The sequence below is a fragment of the Wolffia australiana genome, chromosome 18 (genome assembly GCF_029677425.1).
Source record: "Wolffia australiana isolate 7733 chromosome 18, ASM2967742v1".
Lineage (NCBI taxonomy): Eukaryota > Viridiplantae > Streptophyta > Magnoliopsida > Alismatales > Araceae > Wolffia > Wolffia australiana.
In genome coordinates this window covers 8577552-8600557 of record NC_135852.1, presented here as the reverse complement: position 1 = coordinate 8600557, position 23006 = coordinate 8577552, and the positions used below count along the sequence as shown (strand labels likewise).

At 43.6% G+C, this 23006-nt stretch overlaps 2 protein-coding genes and 2 long non-coding RNA genes across 4 annotated transcripts in view; 2 read left to right on the top strand and 2 right to left on the bottom strand.

Moving 5' to 3' along the window:
• Nucleotides 1-1018: 1018 nt before the first annotated feature.
• LOC144715150 (uncharacterized) lies at nucleotides 1019-7628 on the bottom strand. Its single transcript, XM_078590048.1, has 14 exons — nucleotides 7116-7628; nucleotides 6410-6496; nucleotides 5931-6028; nucleotides 5786-5836; nucleotides 5206-5377; nucleotides 4759-5079; nucleotides 4279-4482; nucleotides 3740-4216; nucleotides 3446-3655; nucleotides 3188-3376; nucleotides 2952-3115; nucleotides 1708-1857; nucleotides 1571-1649; nucleotides 1019-1503 (listed from the first exon to the last, which is right to left on the bottom strand). The coding sequence occupies exons 1-14, from the start codon at nucleotides 7548-7550 to the stop codon at nucleotides 1120-1122; spliced, it is 3021 nt and encodes a 1006-aa protein (XP_078446174.1). The 5' UTR covers nucleotides 7551-7628; the 3' UTR covers nucleotides 1019-1119.
• Nucleotides 7629-7758: 130 nt separating this feature from the next.
• Nucleotides 7759-9639, bottom strand: LOC144715151 (uncharacterized). The gene is made up of 3 exons (XM_078590049.1): nucleotides 9346-9639; nucleotides 8038-8356; nucleotides 7759-7972 (listed from the first exon to the last, which is right to left on the bottom strand). The coding sequence occupies exons 1-3, from the start codon at nucleotides 9585-9587 to the stop codon at nucleotides 7826-7828; spliced, it is 708 nt and encodes a 235-aa protein (XP_078446175.1). The 5' UTR covers nucleotides 9588-9639; the 3' UTR covers nucleotides 7759-7825.
• Nucleotides 8246-9054, top strand: LOC144715152 (uncharacterized). Its single transcript, XR_013584538.1, has 2 exons — nucleotides 8246-8382; nucleotides 8499-9054. It is a non-coding gene; the product is annotated as an uncharacterized LOC144715152 (long non-coding RNA).
• Nucleotides 9640-21451: 11812 nt separating the features above from the next.
• LOC144714982 (uncharacterized) overlaps nucleotides 21452-23006 on the top strand; it is a 2602-nt gene continuing 1047 nt past the window's right edge. The window contains exons 1-2 of the long non-coding RNA XR_013584499.1: nucleotides 21452-21589; nucleotides 22694-22764. This is a non-coding gene — a long non-coding RNA (uncharacterized LOC144714982). The remainder of the gene's footprint in view (nucleotides 21590-22693; nucleotides 22765-23006) is intronic.

Sequence of the window (23006 nt, the reverse complement as noted above, 5' to 3'; positions counted from 1 at the left end):
GTGGAAATTTTGGCTCATTGGGGAGTCAGCTCTACTTTCAACATTTCAGACTTGATCATCAACCACATAGAGCCCCATTTCCCACAAGGATCTCTTGACAGCTGGCCTTTTCTCCACCCGGTGGTGCCCATCCCATGTACCATCCCCCTTCCCCCCTTCCCCCCATCCACCATCCAACAGGCCTCTTCTTACCGAGATCTCATCAGAGAGAAGGCATGGTTAACAGGATCAATGATTGAACGAGACTGATGACAAAATGGTGATGATGATTGTCAGACTGAAATCATATGAAGTAGACGGTTGAGTGAATGGCCATTCAAGCCCATTCCATCCGTCCATTAGTCCGAAAGCCTCTTTCCTATAGCGCAGGGACGCGGACGGGATGATTTTTTCATCCCGGGATGAAAAATCGTCCTGCCCGAGGATACAGACGAATTTCGGGACGCAAATTCGTCCCAAGGACCATGGGACGGGACGGTTTTCGTCCCGTGGGACGAAAAAACCGTTCGTCCGGAGGTCTCGGACGATGGACAGACTAATCTGGATGGAAAACTGCTAGATTTACATGCAACGGTTGAGATGTTGCCATGTGGCCTTACTATGACAATTTGCATCAAAGTCCCTGTATTTTTAAGTGCGTGCAAATTGATGACACTCAGAAATAATTGTACATATGTCCCTTTGCGTTCTATCTCCTCAGTAATTCCCCAAAAAACTTGAAAAAAATATATATTAATATAATAAAATATAAAATGGGTTTTTTTCGTCCGGGACGAATTTTGGGACAAAAATTCGTCCCCGGAGGACTGGACTGGACAAAAACCATCCCAGTATGATTGGACGGGATGGTTTTTTTATCGTTGGACAAAAAACCGTCCCGTCCTTCGTCCCTGAACTTACTCTCGGCGTCAGATGGGATGAAATTCGTCCCGTCCTGTCCATCGTCCACGTCCGGGCCGGCCAGGAACTGTACTCTTCCCAATGAGATTTCCTCAGAGAGGGAGAGCGAGAGAGGGAGCAAGGAGCAATTCTCTTAAATGGGCCGGCCAGCGAGCCATAACCTTGAAATGAGCCCACGAAAAAGAATTTGAAAGAGGAAGTAATCGATAAATCGGGGATCTAGGCGAGGGGGCGCTGGCGGCGACCGCGCTCAAGCCGGCGGCTCCGCTCTTCCTCTTTGTGCCGCCGCCGTCGCTCGGCCCGGTACGCGGCCTCCCTCTCCTTATCCTGGGCCAGCATCCCGTAAACCTCTCCCGTCAACGGCCAGAGCCAGCCCGTGCGCGGTGGTTCCCCCTCCAACGCCGAGTCGGCCAAGTCCGTGTCCATCCCCTTCAACACCGACTCATTGAAGAACCGCACCCACATCAGACCGCTCCGCCGCCCAAACGGATGCTGCTCTTCCGTTTTCCCGGTCAACGGGTCCACATGGACCATCCTCCTTGCGCTGTGGTAGGCCCAGACATTGACCAGCAGCTCCAGCATGCGACAGAAACACCGCTCCTTCTGCAAAACGGCCCGGTCAACTCTACCGTCAAAGTCAACGCAGGGGTCTCGTCTCTTCCCGGCTCACCTCCGGCGTTGACGATCCGATGGGGCAGGAGTCAACGGCGGACTGCCCGACGGTGGCATCCAGAGCGTCGATGAACATCCTGGTCGAGAACGGTGGGTCAGCGGAAGAATATTTCAGTATACGATTGGTCAACGCACCTGGAGAAGCGGATGAACTCCATGAAGGACGGGGTCGGCATCACCCAGCTGTGAAGCGTTGACCAGTGACCAGTCGCCGGCATCGGCGGGAGGGCGGAGACATTCTCTGGCAGGCTATACATCCGCCGAAACGACTCCTGGAAAACATCCCTGCGCCATGAATAATTGCACTTATGCCATCAAAAAGAGTCCATTACTACACAGAGAGAGAGAGACAGAGAGAGAGAGACAGAGATAGAGAGACAGAGAGATAGAGAGACAGAGAGAGAGAGAGAGAGACAGAGAGATAGAGAGACAGAGAGAGAGAAAGATAGATAGAGAGACAGAGAGAGAGATACAGATAGAGAGAGACAGAGAGAGGGAGAGGAAGATAGATAGATAGAAAGACAGAGAGAGAGAGAGATTCAGATAGAGAGAGACTGAAAGAGGGAGAGGGAGAGCAAGATAGATAGATAGAGAGAGAGATACAGAGAGAGAGAGAGAGACAGAGAGAGGGAGAGAGAGAGAGAGAGAGAGAGAGAGAGAGAGAGAGAGAGAGAGAGAGAGAGAGAGAGAGAGAGAGAGAGAGAGAGAGAGAGAGAGAGAGAGAGAGAGAGAGAGAGAGAGAGAGAGAGAGAGAGAGAGAGAGAGAGAGAGAGAGAGAGAGAGAGAGAGAGAGAGAGAGAGAGAGAGAGAGAGAGAGAGAGAGAGAGAGAGAGAGAGAGAGAGAGAGAGAGAGAGAGAGAGAGAGAGAGAGAGAGAGAGAGAGAGAGAGAGAGAGAGAGAGAGAGAGAGAGAGAGAGAGAGAGAGAGAGAGAGAGAGAGAGAGAGAGAGAGAGAGAGAGAGAGAGAGAGAGAGAGAGAGAGAGAGAGAGAGAGAGAGAGAGAGAGAGAGAGAGAGAGAGAGAGAGAGAGAGAGAGAGAGAGAGAGAGAGAGAGAGAGAGAGAGAGAGAGAGAGAGAGAGAGAGCGAGAGAGAGAGCGAGAGAGAGACAGAGAGAGAGAGAGAGAGAGAGCCAGAGAGAGAGAGAGAGAGAGAGAGAGCCAGAGAGAGCCAGAGAGAGAGAGCCAGAGAGAGAGAGCCAGAGAGAGAGAGAGCCAGGGAGAGAGAGAGACACACAGAGAGAGACAGAGACACACAGAGAGAGACAGAGACACAGAGAGAGACAGAGACACAGAGAGAGACAGAGACAGAGAGAGAGAGAGAGACAGAGACAGAGAGAGACAGAGACAGAGAGAGAGAGACAGAGAGAGAGAGAGAGAGACCTGCAGCGGCCGTTGTTAAGGATGTCGCAAGTTGACCAGAAATCGAGCGGCGCGTCACGTTGGATTTCCAAGTCCAGCTTGGCCCAGAAGTAGAACACGTCCCCCATCGTGTCATTTTGTAGCGCTTCAGTTAACGCCATCTCAGCCTGCGCGGATAATGACACCTGGCAAGGACATGACACGTCATCTCCATCATCGTCCACCTCATCGAAAGGTCTTCGTCAGAATTTTCCCACCTTCCTACCCGCGGCACGCCACGGCTGGAACCCGATCCAGGGGGCCCTGTGGATGCCGTCCACCTCGTAAGCGACGGCCAGGATGGCGCCGAACTCGCAGAGGAGGTCCTTGTAAGGGGTGCCCACCAACTGGGGGAGACGGTCAACAGCGAGGGCATCGCCGAGTCTGGAGTCTTTACCTTCTTTCTCCTGAAACAAAGTCAACCCGGATGGTCAACGGTCAACCCATCATCCTATGAAAGGGAGGCCCGCGCTTACGAGGCTTAGGCCGCGGTATAGCGGGCCGCGGTGCAGGAACGGCCAGGCGCCGGCTCCGCAGTAAGTCTCGTAGATGCGCCCGTGAAGGCCCACTTGGTCTAACTCGCCCTCATCCCTCTCGTAGTTCTCAAAGCTCGTTTTGGAGACTCGCCGACCTTCAGCGTACGTCTCTTCCCACGATTCCGGGGGCCTCTCTGTCCTGTCGGCGACCTGCGGCAAGCCCAAACCGTTATTTTCTTTTTCTCATTTATCAATTATCACAGAGAGGGAAAAAAGAAAACCGTCATTTTGTACCTGCTGGGCTTCCCGTCTAGCGGCGTCCTTGGATAGGCCCATTTCCTCGACATCGGCCCATTCAGAGGGATCGATGTCGTCGGGGGAGGAAGAGTCCATGTTTTCAACGATGATGGGGTCATCCAGACCGGCGAGGATGTCATCGCGGCCGTCCGTTTGCCCTTCCAGCCATGATTCTTCTTCGGCTGGGCGATGGTGCTCTCCCAACAATCTCCACTCCCATACCCGCTGCTGGATCTCAGAGGCTGGCCTGGGGAGAACGACAGAAGAAGGAAAGTGAAGGAGATTCTCTAGAAGCTTCGCGTAGCCGGCTGCGCAGTCCCACGCGAGCATGTTCTTCGCGCGGAGTTTGCCGGCGGCGGCGGTGCTGCGCACCAGCTCGTGGAAGCTCAGCCCGTTGACGGCCCGCCGGAGGGCGTCGCTGAGAGAGCGAGGATCCCGGGCGTGGAAAAGAAGCCCATCCACGCCGTTGCTTACCTGATGAACATCCCTGATCAGACGGTGGACAACAATAGGGAGATTGTTTAAGGGAGGCTTACGTATTTTTTTATTTCCGGCAAGTCCGGGGCGATGACGGTGACGCCGAGTGTCATGGCGCGGATAAGCAGCGAGGGGAAGCTCTGCTCCTCGTGCATGGAACCGTAGAGGACGACGTCCGCCATTAGCAACGCTGCGTCCGCGTCCCCGTCTAAGGCAAAGCGTTTGAAAAGAATATCCGAATATTGCCGCCGGAGCGCATCGTCCTGATTCAAGAGAGTTTCAAGCATACGTTTCTCGCCGCTGGGATGTTAACGATGACGACGTTGTTGACGGAGTGCCGCCGTCAACCTTCCAGTCAACGTCATCGACTCAATTGAAAATGACGGATGAATGCTGTTTGCCATGGGCACAGGCATCCGTCATCTTGGATTAATTTTGTTGACGGCAACTTTTGCCGTTGGGACGGTTAAGTGTTGACGGTAATGGAGTCAACGGTTCAACTGCCCAACGCCCAAAGTCAACGTGGGTGAAAGAAATACCTCGAAAAACTTTCCAATATCTGCCGTGGAGTTTCCAGACAAGAATATGACTTGAAAAGACTCCACCAAGTCGAGAGTTCTTGAAAGCTCCATCAACTGGGACCCGACGAGCTGTAAAACAGCCGCCGAGTCCCACGGGGCATCGTCGTACATGAAATAGCTTCCCACGACGGTTATAACAGCGTCGTCTTCATCGATTCCGTAATCCCTTCTAAGTTGATCCTTGGAGTGGGACATGGCGTAGATCTCGGCAGCCCAGACATCGACCGGAGAGCCGGGGACAACGAAGAAGTTTCCCGTGTCAAGTGATGAATGAAGTATCTGTGTTAAATGGTTTTCGTTAGCTTCCACTGATAAGCACGATAAGTAACAGGAATAGATTTTTTTAAATTTTTAAATTTTTTTTTTTGTAAAAAAGGGTAACAGGAATATATAGGAGGAACTGACGGGAAGAGAGAAATCGGAGAAGACGACGACATCGGCCCTGCTGAACGCTCTTCTCCAGCCAGAAATGAATTCCTCTGCGTCCATGGCGGGGTACTTTAAGAGACGTTCTCCGAGTATGTCTTCTTGAATGATCCAAATAACCGGAACGGAGAGAAAGGGTTCCTTCATGAGACTGCGCCAAGGATTTAATTTCTTTAAATTCCAAGAAATTCAGCATAACTGTAAAAGGCTAAAGGCACTGGTTAAATTTCATTTGTGCGGATTTTTTGAAATTAAAAATCATCTGAAATTTGAAGAAACTCAAAATTATATTTCTGTTGCAGAAACGTATTTGTGTGATTAGTTTAAACTGATAACACTTTTTTTCAAAAATAAACTCAAAGCGAGCATGTCACATAAACATAGAACAACCGTTTCGGGCCTTGCTCAGTATGAATTAAATAGCCAGGAAATTTTTAATCAAAATTAAAGGTTTCATCATTCGCATGAAACACGATCTTGTTCGTCTAACATCATAAGAGATGCATCTTCAATCCCTCTTGAATTATAATGCAGCTCTATGGGAAGAAGAATCACATACCTTGAGATGGCGACTCCAGATTCTGCGGAGCATAATATGACCCCCTCAAAACTATAATGAGATGATCCAAAACATTTTAACGTAACATCAAAACGACATAATTCTGCACCTTTAGATTGACAGTAGAATAAGAAAAAAGGCTCACATGGACCAGTCTGTGACAGAATGACGGTTTAGCGTAGTAATTTCTCCTCCAATTTCCTTCCAATAGGCCTCTGCGTCACCATCTTCGACAGCAAAAATCTATTCAAGATAAATCATCGTGTTTAATCAAAAGTATCTGCAAATCTTTTGCAGATTAATTTAAGTTAAGACTGCTATTTCAAGAAGAAAATTTAATGTCATCTTTAAGGGAATTCACACAAGCATGGTACCTGTTATTTCCGTGTTTATCGAAAATGCATTAACTCTTGAAAAAAAATATTCATCAAAACATTTCCCTCTGAAAATAAAAAATATCTACGGAATTTGATCCAAGTAAATTGTGACGCCCAAGAAGAAATCGTCGCGGGGGACACAGGGTAACACACCGATGAAGTAAGCATAGTGCAAACGATTTAACACTTTCATATTTGACAACATTCCATCTATAAGTGCCGTTTGATGACGAATGGAGCAGCTTACTTTCGAGTGGTAGCCGATGTCCTTAAGCCCCTTGAGAACTGTAAACAGCAATACTGAGGTTGGTCCTTTTTCTACACGTCCTAAGACCTGAAAAAATGAACAGCATATAATAGCTGACATAAACTTGTTCCTTAAAAAAACAAAAAAGAACATTTTATTGAATATATGACGCTTAATTCGATGCAAAAGATAAGAGTATGCATCATTGCGATCCAATACATTCTAGTTTTATAGGAACGAATTTTAAAAGTGATAGCCATGAATTCTCCAGCAATTGAGACTTTGTATTCAGTGGCAACGGCTTTGCGCCACAGAGTTTGAGGTCGCGCCTCCTATTTATAAATGAAAATCCAAAATTCAAAACTGATCAATATAGCCCTAGATCTAAGAACTTTCACTATTATTGCATTTTCTTCAAATAATCATTACATAACAGGACTGTGGTAATACCCTTAGAAAGTTTGACAACAGCAAACACAAGCAACATAAGAGGCGAATTCAAAACTGCCGGCAAGAAACTGAATCTCTGATAATCTCGTATAAACAGTATAATTTTGGATTAAAATTTGCTAACTGATGAAATCATAGCACCATGCTTTTACCCCGAAACAACATTATAATAACATTTGATTGTCTTATGTTTAATCACAATTATCGTTTTTCGCCAAAGAAGATCCGCGTACTCTGGATCTGAAAACATACTCACCACCGCGAGTCTCGGAGGCCTAACGCCAAACGTATGGCTCGATCGGATCCCGTCAAGACCGCCCCTCTCCTCGAGCATTCGGATCCGCTCGCTCGGTTCGAACCTCAAGACTGGACCAGACTTCCGTAAACGGTCTCCTCTCCAGACCATTCTCCAGCCTCTCGATCCGCGGTTCTCCGTCGATCTGTAGAGCCAACAGCCAAGAAACACGTTTCCGCCTACGGCAAAGATGATCAGCATGTACAGCCACGTCTGCAGAGTCGGCGCCTTCCTCCTCTCCCCCGCACGAACACCTCCTCGGCCGATCGCCGCACGTAGATCGTGAAACTCTTCACTGTCCTCCAAAGAGTGGCGTATCACACTCCTCTTCACCACTCCGCTGCAGACCGGGTTATGAGGCCTCTCGCCAAGAACGCTCGACCGCTGGCTCGCCATCTCCGCCTTCAATCCCAGGCAATATCGCTGGAGAGCCGAGAAAATCGAAAGAGGAGAACTGACGAATTGCGCTCGAACTTTAGAAATTCCTTGCGATCATAGATCGAGCGATGGATCAGATCTCAGTTTTTCATCCCGTCGTAATCCTCTCCAGCAGAGATCGAGCGATGAGATCTCTCGCAGCAGGGAACAGGGAGTGGAAAAAACAGAAAGAAGAGGACGGTCTAATTTGCGCGGGAAAATTTGAAAGTTAGTTACATCCGTAACCGTCTCCGTTACGGGGATCCGGGATCGCGAGATGGATCAGATCTCAGCCGTTCACTCCGCGGGTCGGATTCCGCCGTTATCCTCTCCACCTCCTTATCCCACTTCAGCCCGAACAACTGCCGCCCGAAGGGCACCATCAGATTGTATCGAAGAACCTGCGAGTCGGAAGAGTATAAAAGCCGACGTTCAAGAATACATGGCTGGGAGGAAGAGGAGATGCCTTGGAGTTGATGTCGGCCATGAGAGATTTCAAGCTTTCGGAGTCGTCGATCGAGAGATTGTCTGAGGCGGCGAGAGATTTCTTCAAGGCGAGACGGAATTCGAAGATGCAGCGGCGGATTTCCTTGTTCAGTTCTATCCATTCTGGCGCGCAGCCGTTCCTGGAGAGGATTCTGTATAGAGTGTCCTCCGCGGGGTCGGCGTGAGGGTTGCTCGTGAGATCTAGAGGCTTTCCCTTTCCTGGAAGGTTCTCGAACTGGCCTTCTTCCATGGAACGCCAGATTCTCTGCTCGACCACGTTGGCTATGTCCGTCTCCGACCTGCAGGTCGGAATTGAAGATCGAAGGTGGCAGATCGTTAAAAAGCGATTCATATTGTGATCTAGATTATCATACACTTTCGATGAACTTTTAGTATAACTGATTTCAGTCCCATGCTGATCACTGATTTGTTTTTTCATAGATTAAAAGGTTCGGTAGTCCAAATCGAGGATCGGATTCCCGACATCAGGAACTTGATTCGACCTAAGATGAGTTTCTTTATTTTTCATTGATTACATATATCCTATATTACGCGACTCCGAATCGGCTAACTGCTTTGCTTTTCATCGATGTAAAGGCCTGGAAGTCCAAATCGAAGATCAGATTCCCGAAAGCAGAATGTTAATTGAGGAAGCCAAATCCACCGAAGATGAGTAGCTTTAATTTTCACAGATCAAAAGGATCGATTATTAAGTGATACCAACTTGGTGATTTCTTTGTTTTTCATTGATTAAAAGGAGCAGAAGTAAAAGATGAAGGACAGATTCCGGAAATCGAGAAGCCGAATCGACTCGAGATAAATTACTTCACTATTATCAGAGTAAAAGGACCGAAAATTACGCCATTTCCAGTTCGCTGCTGGTTTGTTTTTCATGGATTGAAAGGTCTTGAAGTCCAAATCGAGGATCAGATTCCAGAAATTAGAACTTCAAAGAGAAGCCGAGACGGCCTAAGCTAAATAATTTTGTTTTTGGGTACTTGAAGGACCGCTGATTCCGCGATTCCGAATCGGTTACTGCTTTTGTTTTCAATTGATTGGAAGGCACCGGAAGTCCAGTTCCAGGAATCAGAACCAGAATCCAGAAACGGAATCCATCCATGGAAAATACTTTGCCCCTGATAGATTAAAACGACGGCCGATTACGGTTTCCCGATTCCGTTACTGCTTTATTTTTAACTGATAAAAATATCCGGAATTCCAGATCGATCTTCGAATTCCAGAGATCAGAACCTGAATCGAGAAGCCAAATCGAGCGAACTGAAATCACCTGATTGCGTTGGCGCGTCCACGGAGCTCAGGCGGAAGTTTCCGGTCTTTCACGGCGTCGACGACGGACGAAAGACGATCGGTAATCTTCTTCTGCTTAACCTTGGACGGAGAGGAAGAACAAACAGAATTTCCTGGCTCTGCATCGGCCAGAGAAGAGCTGGATTTTGCTCTTCGAGCCAGAAGACCAGGAAGCCTCAACATCTGGCTTCGTCTCATCGCGGAAAACCCTTCTCTCATCATCGCCCGCCATTTTCCACGTTCGGGTTGGGATCGCCGTTTCGATCGGATTGGGCTTCCTATGGAGCCAAATTGCACAGCGAGTGGGCTCAATTCAGATCGGCCTCAATCAGCGATCAGGCCCAATGGATCATGATTACAGTCTCAATTATAGTGCACGGACGCGGATGGGACAGTTTCTTTCCCGTGGGAGTCAAGCAGGTGCCGAGATTCAAAGCCGAGCTGGATCTGAGAGCTCAAGAGGGAAAGCCGAGGGGGAGCTTAGAGCGCAAAAGGAAAAGCTGAGTATGAACTGAGAGGGAAAGCCAAGTGGGAGCTGAGAATTCCTAAGGATGACCTACTTTTTTCTTCCTGGACGTCGGATAGGAAGAAAATGTTTTGAAGGGGACGGTTTATGGATGGGATGAGACGTGGACGGAAATATTTGGGATGGGACAGTTCGGATGGACCTCAAAAAACTGGGACATGCATCTATAGTTCCGGATCATCCCGGACGTGGGCGATGGACGGGACAGGACGAATTTCGTCCCGTGAGACGTCCGGATTCAGTGCAGGGACGAAAGACAAGATGAATTTTTGTCTGGCGGTAATAAAACCATCCCGCCGTCCAGTCCTCTCGGGACGAATTTTTGTCGCGTCCGGAAAAAACCGTCCCGTCCCTCGTCCGGGATGAAAAAAACCTGTTTTATGTAGAGTTCCAGGCGACGGGGCCACTGCCCTCGCGAGGGAGAGCTCAGCATAGGGGAGATCTCCGCACTTGGCGTAGGCATCGACGAGGGAGCTTTGGACGAAGAGGCTGCCTCCATGGCCGGAGCGGAGGAGGGAGGCGTGGAGCTGAAGAACAACGGCGGGAGAGGAGCTGCTGCCTGTCGTGGAGGGGAAGCTGGTCGGTGCAGTGGCGGAGGGCCGCGTAATTCATGCATTGATTTTTTGCTATTCTCGTTCCACAAACACTTAAAACGTAGAGACGCAAGAAATTTACAGGGTCTTGGGATTATCCGTGGAAGAGAAGAGAGGATAGTCTTATACTTACATCTGCCTAGCTTAATCCACCCGCGTTCAGATTATTTCTGATCATCGTTTGTCTGATGAATTCTGGGTGGTTTAATCCGCCATGCATGCAAATACAATCAGATGTAGAAACCTCAAAATACAACCGCGTTCAGATTATTTCTGATCATCGTGTGTCCAATGAAATCAGGATGGTTTAATCCGCCATGCATGTGTATACAATCAGATGCAGAAACCTCAAAATACAATCATTCTCTTTGAAAAATTGATTAAATTGGATGCAAGGAGAGACGCGACGGACAAACGACGCGAGTTAACGAATGGTTTGGCGAATCCGAGCGGGACTCCACAAAAGAAGGGTGATAAGCCGAAAATAGGGGTGAAAATTACGCAAATTTTTAGCCCTTGTCGTTGTGAATTTTTGGCTTATGCAATAAAATTTATAAAACTCTACTTAATATGTATAGTGATAAGTATGAGTGTCGTCCAAGGGAGGCAAGTAGGAATTTCAACTTGATTTAATTTTTGGTGTTTTAGATCCTAATTAGAGTGAATTTGATCTTCAATGAGGATCAAGTCACCCTAATTAGGTGAGAATTTAGAGAGGGGGGTAGGAGAGATGGGAAGATTAGAAGAATTAAGAGCTCTAAATTTCGTTCTTTGATCCTAATTAAAGGATCCAAGAAATTATTTAGAGAGGTTGAAAGAGAGTTCTTAAAATGAGTTGGGTTGATTTTTCAGATTGATAAGTCAGAACTAAAATGGGGTAAATTGAGACTTCTAAAAATTAAAACTAAATTTTTTTATAATTTTCTTTTGTAATGCAATTGAATGCCCAGGTAAAATTCCTCAATTTCTCCTCTCAATCCTAATCAGGGCTTGTACATGCCGCTCAAGCCAAGCGATTTAGAAGTTCAGACTAGAATGGAGATGAAGAAACAAACAACTTAACCTATTTCATTCAAAATGCACAAAAGTTTGAATACAATGAAAGAAAAAAATACCAAAACTGTTGATCCAGGCTGGGACTCCTCTCTGTCTTACAGCTGTGATGAAGCACCCTCCAGAATGAGCTCCCCCTCTCGAAATTCAGCTTTTATACTTAGGTTATAGGGTAAAAATCACCATTTTACCCCCGTTTAGTACTTAATATTTATCTATCAATGTAGGCTAGATCTGAATGATCTAACCGTACAGATAGAAAGAGGGGATCAAGACGAACAAATCCATAAAAATCATCTCAATCGAACTTCAGGATCAAAAGTTATTAATAAATCAATTTTAAACCAATTTAATCCATTGGATTTAAAATTGATTTATTTATTAGTTTCGTTTTTAAACACGCAATGACGTGTCGCTCTCTCATTGGCTGGCGCATTTTGAATCCTCCTTTTTGCAGAAAAGTCCTTAAAAAGCCTGGAATTGCTTTTGGACGCCGCCCAAAAGTAATTGCGTATATGCCCCTGGCGCACTCTCTCTCCTCCGATTTCTCCTAAAACATTAAAAATTGCAATAAAACCCTGAATGATTTTAAATCGGATCTTTACGCCTGCCGTGGCGACCGAGAGCTGTTTTCAGGGTCTTTTTGCAACGAAACGTTGCAAAAAGGCCCCGAAAAGTATAGAAATTGCATAAATACATTTTTTTCTCCTATAAATATGCCATTTTTTCATAGAATAAATGCATTTCTTCTTGAAATAAATCCCATAAAATTCCTAAAAATTCGTAAAAAATTCTAGAAAATTCTAGAAAATTCCCTGATTAATTCCCATGTTGATAAATGTCGAAATAAACTTTTTAATGTGCCATTTTCATCCAAAAATAATTATTTTGAGCTTCAATAAATCCTTAAAAATTCATATAATTAACAGAAAATTAGGGAAAAATCAGAAATTACTTGGAAGCATTATTTTTGTGTAAATATATGATAACAACCCAAATTTAAGCCTTTTAAATGCATAAATCATGCTAATAACATGAAATAAAGACCGAAATTAGGGTGTTATCAAAGGGCGACAGAGATTCATCATCGTCAACCTCTGCCGAGGATACCAAGAAGAATGAAGGAAAAAAAGGGGAGGTCAGAGTGGTGCTGGCGTCCATGGGAACGTCGGGGGCAGCCCGCAGCGCAGCCTTTGTCGGAGAACGTTGGCCATCACGGTGGAACGCCGCTGCTGGATGGAAGAAAAAGGCCAGCTGGCTTTAATTTTAAAATATTAATATATATTTTTCTAATTTTTAGGGAAATACAGAGGAGAGAGAATGTGAATCCATTATTGATATCTGATATCTGATATTGGGTTATGATTCTTTAAGAGTTTCGTTCCACTTTCATTCGTAATCAGTGAATCCATTATTGATATCCGATATCTGATATCTGCTACCAATAATAGATAACAGGAAGTGAGAGAGTGTGTGTGTGAGAGTGAGAGAGAGAGAGAGAGAGTGAGAGAGAGAGAGAGAGAGAGAGAGAGAGAGAGAGAGAGAGAGAGAGAGAGAGAGAGAGAGAGAGAGAGAGAGAGAGAGAGAGAGAGAGAGAGAGAGAGAGAGAGAGAGAGAGAGAGAGAGAGAGAGAGAGAGAGAGAGAGAGAGAGAGAGAGAGAGAGAGAGAGAGAGAGAGAGAGAGAGAGAGAGAGAGAGAGAGAGAGAGAGAGAGAGAGAGAGAGAGAGGGAGGGAGGGAGGGAGAGAGAGAGAGAGAGAGAAAGGGAGGGAGGGATAAAGAGAGGGAGAGATGAGAGCGAGAGATATATAGATAGAGAGAAAAAGAGAGAAGATAGTGAGAGATAGATATAGAGAGAGAAAATAAAGCGAGAGATAGATAGATAAAGAGAGAGAGAGAGGGAGAAAGGGAGGGAGAGAGAAAGGGGGAAAGAGAGAAGAGAGCGAGAGATAGATAGATAGATAGATAGATAGAGAAGAGATATACACATATATAGACAGAGAGACACAGAGAGAGACAGAGAGTGAGAGAGAGAGAGAGAGAAGAGAGAGAAGAGAGAGAAGAGAGAGAAGAGAGAGAAGAGAGAGAAGAGAGAGAAGAGAGAGAAGAGAGAGAAGAGAGAGAAGAGAGAGAAGAGAGAGAAGAGAGAGAAGAGAGAGAAGAGAGAGAAGAGAGAGAAGAGAGAGAAGAGAGAGAAGAGAGAGAAGAGAGAAGAGAGAGAAGAGAGAAAGGTTTTCTGTTCTCAAACCTCAAACCTCAATCTCATATGTCACTCTTCTTACTCTTCTTAAACCTCAATCTTATTTCTGTTCTCTCTCTCTTCTCATTCTTCTTTCTTGTTTCTCATTCTTACCTCGCTTCTCTCCCTCTTCTCAACCTTATTTCTCTCTTCTGGCTCTCCTCTATCTCCTCTTACTCATATCTCTCCTCTCACTCACTGAGATATGAGTGAGTACTCTTCTCAAATCTCAATCTCATTTCGCTTCTCTCTCTTCTCAATCTTACATTGCTATTCTCTCACTCTTCTTACTCGTCTCTCAATCTTATCTCTGACTTCACACTCTTCTAAATCTTATTTGCCTCTTCTCACTCTCCTCTATCTCCTCTCCCTCTTGTCCTTCATTTGTACTATTGAACTCAACTGGTTGACCGTTTTATTTCCCTTTTTACAAAGCACTATTTTCTCAAAAACAATTCAAAATCTATGGTGACATTTTTGTATATTTATTTAAAACTAATGGAATTTTCTTAATTTATCACCCCTCATCTCCTGCTTCTGCTTCCTCCTGTGCTTAGTGATTGCATGGATATGATCTTATCAAAAGCCACTTAAAAAAACAAGGACAAAAAAGAGATGACCCAGGAAGAAAGCAACTCAATCAATGATGGGAAAATATAAACTTTATGAGTTTGATAGCGACCCACTTGCCTACTAATGGACAAAAATCACAAAATTTGATTTTGATAGTTATTGTATTACTTTCAATTCTGGGAGTAATTTCTTTTCGAGAGCATCGCCCGTTCTTTTTAATTGCATATCTTATTTATTTATTTTAAAAAATATTTTTATTTTTGTATTGAGAAAAAATATCATTGAAACAAATCATTACTCTTATATAATCTTTAATATTCGCGCTCTAATATTTTCAATGTATACTACATTTCACTCTTTTATTAAACAAACTGCTGTGCATTTTGATTGAGGGAGCCAATATAAAATTATGGAGTCCAGTGCGGACAGTCTGCCAACCCAACACGATGACTTGTGAACAACCTCAATAGCCAGTGGGGATAGTAAATGATTGTAGGAGGGAAAAAATCTTTGAGTATTTCATGTTAGTAGACAACTCGAAGTATGCACACCTGGTATAAACTCTTCTAACAAAGTGTAATTATTACTAAGTAAATACAGAAGTACAAATGTTTTCAGTGACATCCATAGACAGTTCAAAAGTGTAGTGAGTTGGCAATGATCAATTGTAGAACTATTTTCCACCTTGTCATTGAGAAAACCGTACCATATTGGTGTCACCATATTGTGAAATAGAAGCCACATTGCTCAAAATCGTAAATGGTTCCACCTGAAACATGCTCGTGATCCGCTCTAGGAGCTTAACTTCTCTTCCCATGTTTCCAAACCAACGTATGGAAACTTTGATGAAGGACCTTCATCAAATTTTCCATATAAAAGGAGCTAGCTCTCCCCCCCAGAAAAAGCATGGTCCTCAATGCAGATATGAACAAATAACCAAAAGGAAAGTTGAGGGAGATGATGAAAAATAGTGGGGATGGAAGGTGTAGCCCGCTGTTGAGCGGATAATTATAAAGATCCTGGATAAGTCGTGGCTGGATCATATGTCATATATGTTTCCATCCTGGTCAAAAAACACACAAAAACTAAGAAAAACACTCATGGATATAAGGAAAGATCCTTATATCCATGAAAGTAATGACAAAACCAAAATCACCCAGATTGATAGAGGCTCCAAATGAAAAAATGTTTCAAGCTCTTAAAAAGAGAGAAAATTTTGAGGGAAATCAGGTTGAGGACTTGGGTCCTAAAAGAACAGGCTGTTGATAGCTCTTCAAACCACTCCTATATGGCATGGTTGCATCCCTCGATTCCTCCTCCATGTGAGCGCCACCTACTTGTTGTGAAAGCTAAAGAAAATAGGATAAAAGAAGTGAAGGGAAACTGTAAAAGGATCCCAGTTCCCATTAGGGAAAGAAAAATAAAGTTAAATTCAAAGACGTCAAGCAAAAATCAAAGCATCATGTATGAGAAACTCCATGACCATTTGTGCATACCAATATTTAAGAATGGGCTTCCTTGTAATTTTGTCCCACAAGAGTAACACGTTCAAGGGATTTGATATAAGAAAAACCATGCTAAAAATTTTCCATTTCCATCAAAGAGATGATCATGCCAATCTGTAAAAAGAATTCTTCACAAAAATGGTTTCAACCTCAACTTCATTAATTTTTTTTTTCATCCTTGTCCTAGGTTGAACTTGAAATAATTCATTAGATGCACTGAAAAATTATCCTTCCATTTCTATTTTCATCAATATCATCCTCATTGAAGCCTGCACATTGCTATTTTCTTTCACATGATTTCTATCATCTTTCAAATCATTGAAAATTAAAGAAAAAAATCACCAAACTCAATGGCACCTTTTAGATTTCAAAATATATCATTCAACACTCAATTGATATAAAAGTAAACCAATTGAACTTCCTTAACGTTGCTTCCCCGCCAGCGGCGCCAATAGATAAGCCAAAAATAGGGGTGAATTTTGCAATTTTTTATTGTTGATTTTTAGCTCATAAAAAAAAATTTATAAAACCCTAACTTAAGTATGGGTATCGTCCAAGGTAAGCTAGTAAGGTATTCAATAAGTGATCTGCTTGAATAATTGGACCCTAATTAGAGTTAATTTAATCTTCAATGAAGATCAAATCACCCTAATTAGATGAAAAGTTTAGAAAGGGTGGTAGAAGAGACAGGAAGAATAGAAAAGGAGCTCTAGATCGACTTCTTTGATCCAATAAAAAGGATCAAGGGGGTCAATCAGAGGGGATAAGAAGAAAATCTGATTTGGCTTTAGTTTGATTTTGGAAAATTTGGTAACAAAATTTACTAACTATTAGATGATAAAGGCAATCTAATATCTCCCAGAAATTTAACTTTTATAATTTTTTTAATGTGCAAATGGATAGCTTGGTAAAATTTACAATTTCTCCTCTCAACCCCAGCAAGGGCTTGTACACGCCGCTCAAGCCAAGAGATTTAGAAATGCAGACCAAGATCAACAGGAAAAATCACAAATTACACTAACAAATACTCCAAATTACACTAAAATTCAAATACAATGAAATAGAAACCACCTAGTAGGCTTGATCTAAGATGAACCTCCTCTCTGTCTTGCAGTTGTGATAGAGCCACCACTAAAATGACCTCGTCCTCTCGAAATTCAGCTTTTATACTTAGGTTATACAATAAAAATTACGATTTTACTCCCAATAAGTAGTTAATTTTTATCCATCGATGTAGGATTTCTCTGAGTGATCCAACCATATAGATAGAAAGAGGAAGTTGAGAAGAGCAATTCCATAAAAATTCACCTCAATTGGACTTCAGGATCAAATGTTATTAATAATTTAAAATTGACCGTCGGATCACTTTTCATTTATTTAATTTAATTTTTCTTCTACACATAATGTCGTGTCGTTTGCTGATTGGCTGACACATTTTGAAATTCAAATGGCAGGTTCATTTTCGGCCGCCACGTACACCCTGTCCTGAAATCAAAATAAAGAAAAAATAATAAAAAATAGACAATAGCTAGCGAATTGCACTTACCTGTGCGCCTTCTAAGTTTAACCCAATCATTGAGTCCCACGTCACCTCCCGTGAGTTACTGTCCTGAGAGAGAATTAAATGCATAGCGCAGGAATTGAACTTACTGTCCTGAGAGAGAATTGCCTAGACTTATGCATAAAAGTCCCTAATTAAATGCCCACGCGCAAACGGACAATGCCCAAAAATTTGTGTTTATGCCCTTTTGCTTTCTCTCTCCCCCATTTTTTCCTAAAACCATTAAAAATCCTGATTAATTGCTATAAAACCGTGCAAGTATTTCAATAGTATCTTTACGCCTGCACTCAAGACCAAGAGCTGTTTTAAGGGCATAATTGCAACAAAAATTTAAGAAAAACCCCTCTGACTTTAGAAATTACTTTAAAACTCATATTTTCCTTATAAATATATTCTTTTTCTACTTAAAAATCATTTCTTCCTTGAGTAAATTCCCAAAAATTACAGTAAAATTTTAGAAAATTCTATTAGCTTCAGTAATTTGTCCGCATATCAATTAACATCAAAATTAAATTTTAAACCTGCCATTTTCATTTAAAAAGAATTATTCCAACCTTAAATAAATTCCAGAAAATTCATAAAATTATTATAAAATTAGGGAAACATTAGATACTACTTGGAAACATTAATTACATGTAAATATTTAATAAAAAACCTATTTAAACTCTTGAAATGCATAAAATTGAGCTAATTACTTGAATTAAATACCAATTTTAGGGTGTTATCACTATCCTTTCTGTCATTAGTCATCCACACAATCCATTCTGTAATTTCTGTCATCAGTCATCCTGATGGTCCATTATGCCATTTCTGTCATCAGTCATCCTGATTGTCCATTATGTCATTTCTGTCATCAGTCATCCTTATTATCCATTCTGCCATTTTTCTCATGAGTCATCCTTATTATCCGTTCTGTCATTTCTGTCATTTGTCATCCTCATTATTCATTCTGTAATTTTTGTCATCAGTCATCCTCATTATCCATTCTGCCATTTCTGTCATCAGTCATCCTCATTATCTGTTCTATCATTTCTGTCACCATTATCCTCCTAACCCATTTTGTCATTTCTGTCCTCATATGTGACTGATAACAGATGACTGAATACGTTTCGTTCTGTCGCCATCCCACCAAATGATGGCTGATGATGCTTTTTGGAGGGATTGAGTAAAATTCATCATCTCTCCAACAAGCCCAAGCAGGAGGGAAGGAGCGAGAGAGACACAGAGAGAGAGAGAGGACAGAGAGAGAGATAGATAGATAGATAGATAGAGAAAGTGAGAGAGGAGAGAGAGAGAGAAAGAAAGAGTGAGAGAGAGACATAGAGATAAAGCGAAAGAGAGATAGAGATAGAGAGCGAGAGAGAGAGATATAGAGAGAGAATGACATAGAGCGAGAGCGAGAGAGAGGGACACAGAAAGATAGAGAGAGTTAGAGAGAGACAAAGAGACAGACAGTGAGGGAGACAGAGAGAACAGTGAGATAGAGAGAGGTAGAGAGAGAGAACAGTCAGACACACATAGAGAGCGAGAGAGAGAGATAGAGTGAGAGACAGAGAGATAGAGAGACATATAGATAGAGAGACATAGAGACAGAGAGACTGAGATACATAGAGATAGAGAAATAGAGAGACAGAGAGACAGAGAGATAGAGAGACATTGAGACAGAGAGACAGAGAGACAGAGAGAAAGAGAGACAGAGAGACATAAAGACAGAGAGACATAGAGACAGAGAGATAGATAGATAGATAGAGAGACAGATAGATAGAGAGATAGATAGATAGAGAGACACAGAGATAGATAAATAGTTATACAGAGTGATAAAGAGAGAGAGAGAGAGAGAGTGAGAGCGGGGGAGAGGCCGAGAGGGAGGGAGGTAAGGAGGGAGGAGGGAGCGAACAAGAGAGAGAATGAGACTGAAACAGAGGGAGAGAGAGAGAGAAAAAGAAAGGGAGAGGGAGAAAACAGGAAGGAGAGAGGATGAGAGAGAGAATGAGCAAGAGAGAGGGAGAGAGGACAAGAGAGAGAGAATGAATTGGAGAGAGTGAGAGATGATGTGAGAGAGAGGGAGAGAGAAAGAGAGGGAAAGAGGAAAAGAGTGTGAGAGGGCAAGAGAGAGAGAGAGGGAGAGAGAGCAAGAGGGAAAGAGGAAGAGAGTGAGAAAGGGTTACAGGAAGAGAGCGAGAGAAGGAGAGAGAGGGAAAGTGATGTTCTTCGGTCCAGTTCAACGTGCAAAGTGGACCCAGACCGGAAGGTTAGATCAGCCCTAAAAAGGCTGACCAACAATCCGGTAGGTCCTGTCTGACTGAACTTTGGTCAGACTGTGCCCTTCCCTAACCATAGATAGGAAACACATCAATGATTGAGATTTAATCTAGTCTAGCTGTTTTAATCTGTTATAAAGGCTAAGTCTAAAACTGCTAAAAATTTCCTTTCTAAACAAATGTATGGAATAATTTGTGGAATCTAACTGTTCTCTCTCTCCCTCTCTCTCTCTCTCGCTCTCACACTCTCTCCCTCTCTCATTCTATCTCTCCCTCTCTAATTATCGTACTCTCTCTCTCTCTCTCACTCTCTCCCTATTGAACACTCCCCTTTCGCCTGCTCCCTCTCCCTCTTTCACTCTCACTTCCCCTCTCTAACTCTCCTCTCTCCCCCTCACTTCCCCTCTCTGACTCGCCCTCTCTCCCCCGCACTTCCCTTCTCCGACTCTCCCTCTCTCCCTCTCACTTCCCCTCTCCGGCTCTCCCTCTCTCATTCCCCCATCTCTCTCTCTCTTCCTCTCTCTTCCTCTTGTACTCTCCTTCTTACCCACTCCCTCTCTTCTTCGGTCACTCTCACTCTCTCCCTCACACACTCTCTATATCAGTCTCGCCCTTTCACTCTCTCACTGCCTAACTCTCTCCCTGGTATTCTCTCTGTCTTGCACTATCTCAGTCTCACTCTCTCCCTCTCTCACTCTCGCATTCTCACACTCTTTCACTCTCTAATTATATTCCTCTATTTCTCTCCCCCCTCTCACTCTCTCATTATCCAACACTGGTTCAACTGCGGAGGCGACATTAGATGCAGTGAGTCAGCCAAGTGAACTTAACATGGACTTTCACATTGACTAGTCAACATAACTGACTAAAGACCAGACTGGACTGAGACCGAGACTGGACCTAGCTTCAGGTCTAGGTATAGTTTTTTGGTAAAAACCAACCGAGACTGGATCGTATCCTTCCCTATCTATGGTTTAACCTAGGGTTTGGCAAGCATCATCCATCACGTCATCCGTCACCGTGACGGATGACATGACGGTGACACTGATGGTGACAGTGACGGTTGGTGGGGTGCATGGCGGTGACGCGGAGCCCAGGACACGTGATGGAGGGGATGTGATGAGGACGTGACGGTGATGCAGAGCCCAGGATGCGTGACGTGACGGAACGGCTGTCATGGATGACGGCCGTGACATTATTTCTAAATACATTTAAAAAATGTTTGCAGGATCTTGGTGATGTAGAGCTTCTCGTGCTGTCATGGTTGATGATAGAGAGCGAATGAGCCATAAACCGAGAGAGAGGGAGAGAGTTTGTGGGAGAGAGATATAGAAAGAGATAGCAAGAGAGAGAAAGAGTGAGTGAGAGAGAGAGAGACCGACAGAGATAGGGATAGATAGACAGAGAGAGAGAGGCGCATAGGGCGAACCAGAGAAAAGAGAAAGCGAGCGAGAGAGAGAGAAGGGAAAAAGACTGACCGAGAGAGCGAGAGAGAGAGAGAGAAGGGAAAAGACCAACCGAGAGAACAAGAGAGAAGGAGCATGAGAGGGAGATGAACAGAGAGAAAGAGCGAGGGAGAATGACCGGCCGACTACAGAGGAACTCTATAAATAGGGGAGATCAGAATCATCGTGTTTGTTTACTGCTTCAGAGGCCGGTGGCAATTTGAGACTCGGGAGTTACAATTACAAATCACGGAGGATTTGAATTCTCAGAAACGACTTCCTCTAATGGCGATCGCTCATTTTTATTGCCGACGTTTTGATCCGGTAGATCTTCTTCCACTACTTCTTTGTTTTTCTGTGCCGAACCGGTTTTCTCGTCTTCGGTGAAGCTATTTTCTAGATATACCATTCTCTGTTGATAATATTGGAACAGCACCAGGCAGTTGAAGGCTGAAGAACGATCAGACAGGTAATGAGTCATTATATTTGTGCAATTTCCCTGTTTTTTGAAACAATCCAATGAGGCACAAATCTAGATCAAAGATCGAATGAACCTGCGGTAATTCGAGACTTAACTCTAAGAAGATTCCACAGCGTCAAGCCGGCGGAGATTCCAAGAGCTCTCCTCCTTGAACAAGCCTGTCATCTCTCATGAGTCCAGTTTTCTACGACCGCGACTGCGTCGATCATCATGGAAGGATGTCAAATTATAAACAGAATCAGCATAAGATGACTAATATATTTAAAAAGGGTTTTCTCATGTCACCGGTGACGGTGATGCTGTCAGGGTGATGTGGACGTGATGAGACGCCCAATGGACGGACGCGTAAGGTAACGTGACGGTTTGTTTTGTATATGCTGGGACGCGTAATGGGATGGTGATGTCACATTTCATCACATCACCGTCTGTCACGTTATGTCCTCTGTTCCGTCACGTCCGGGCATCACGTCCCAGACAAGCCGTTCCCTAGTTTAACCATAGATTGAATCCTGACTGCTATTTGTCAACGAGTATAGGGTACATGTCCGGTTTTACTAGGTAATATTTTGTTCAAGTTCCTTTTGGTTGTCGCTGTTGTTGACATGGCTGGCGAGTTGCTGCCTCTATTTTCCTGATTTCTCTTTCTCAATTAGAAAGAGAGAGATATATGAAAGCAAATAATGACAATCTTCATCCCGTCCTGTCTTTCATCCCCGTCCTGGACTATTGTGCACTTTAGAGGCAGAAACCTGCGTAAATGAGACAAAAGGCTTGGTTTCTTTGCCCTGTGCTAGAAGATGAAGAATACAAATATGAGAAAAAATCATATTTATTCATGAATACAAATTTTAATTACAAACTATTAAATCAATGTCTCATTAAAAAGGTTTACACAACAGAAGCAATGCCGCCAGAGACAACGATATGATTTGAATGCAAGAGATTCATTAAGTAAAAGAGAGAGATATACTGTTAGAACATCGTTGAGGCGGTTTCTTGATGTGTCCTTTTATAATCTTTTTTCATCGCACCGTTTTTGCAAAGTCCCAACGGCTAAGATTTCACTCAAACTCTGCCTGTTTGTTCTTCTAGAATCACCGTATCCAAGGACGAAGAGGAAAGAAAGAAGAAAAGAGAAGAAGAAGAGAAGAGAAGACTCAGAGGTAGATCAAGATCTTTGTATTAATCCGCAAGCTTTTCCTTTAACATCGGTTGTGTATTTACATGTAAGTATAAGTAGTTATCGTATTCATATCCATTTTAACAGTTTACAACGGATATAAGTTTCAAATATTGTTTTAATCTCGACCCTTATAACAGATCGGGACCACCGATCTCAGCCGTTGATTGGTGCCTTATACCCGACTGTAACAACTAATCGTATCCGTTATAACTGATTGGGTGC

Excerpts from the sequence above, each read along its gene's own strand:
- LOC144715150 (XM_078590048.1), bottom strand. The coding sequence starts at position 7,550 with ATGGCGAGCCAGCGGTCGAGCGTTCTTGGCGAGAGGCCTCATAACCCG. Across the intron at positions 6,497-7,115 it reads GGCCTCCGAGACTCGCGGTG|GTCTTAGGACGTGTAGAAAA; the intron begins GTGAGTATGTTT and ends TCATTTTTTCAG. Across the intron at positions 4,483-4,758 it reads ATATTGGAAAGTTTTTCGAG|GACGATGCGCTCCGGCGGCA; the intron begins GTATTTCTTTCA and ends CTCTTGAATCAG.
- LOC144715151 (XM_078590049.1), bottom strand. The coding sequence starts at position 9,587 with ATGATGAGAGAAGGGTTTTCCGCGATGAGACGAAGCCAGATGTTGAGG. Across the intron at positions 8,357-9,345 it reads GGACGCGCCAACGCAATCAG|GTCGGAGACGGACATAGCCA; the intron begins GTGATTTCAGTT and ends TCCGACCTGCAG. Across the intron at positions 7,973-8,037 it reads TGGCCGACATCAACTCCAAG|GTTCTTCGATACAATCTGAT; the intron begins GCATCTCCTCTT and ends TCCGACTCGCAG.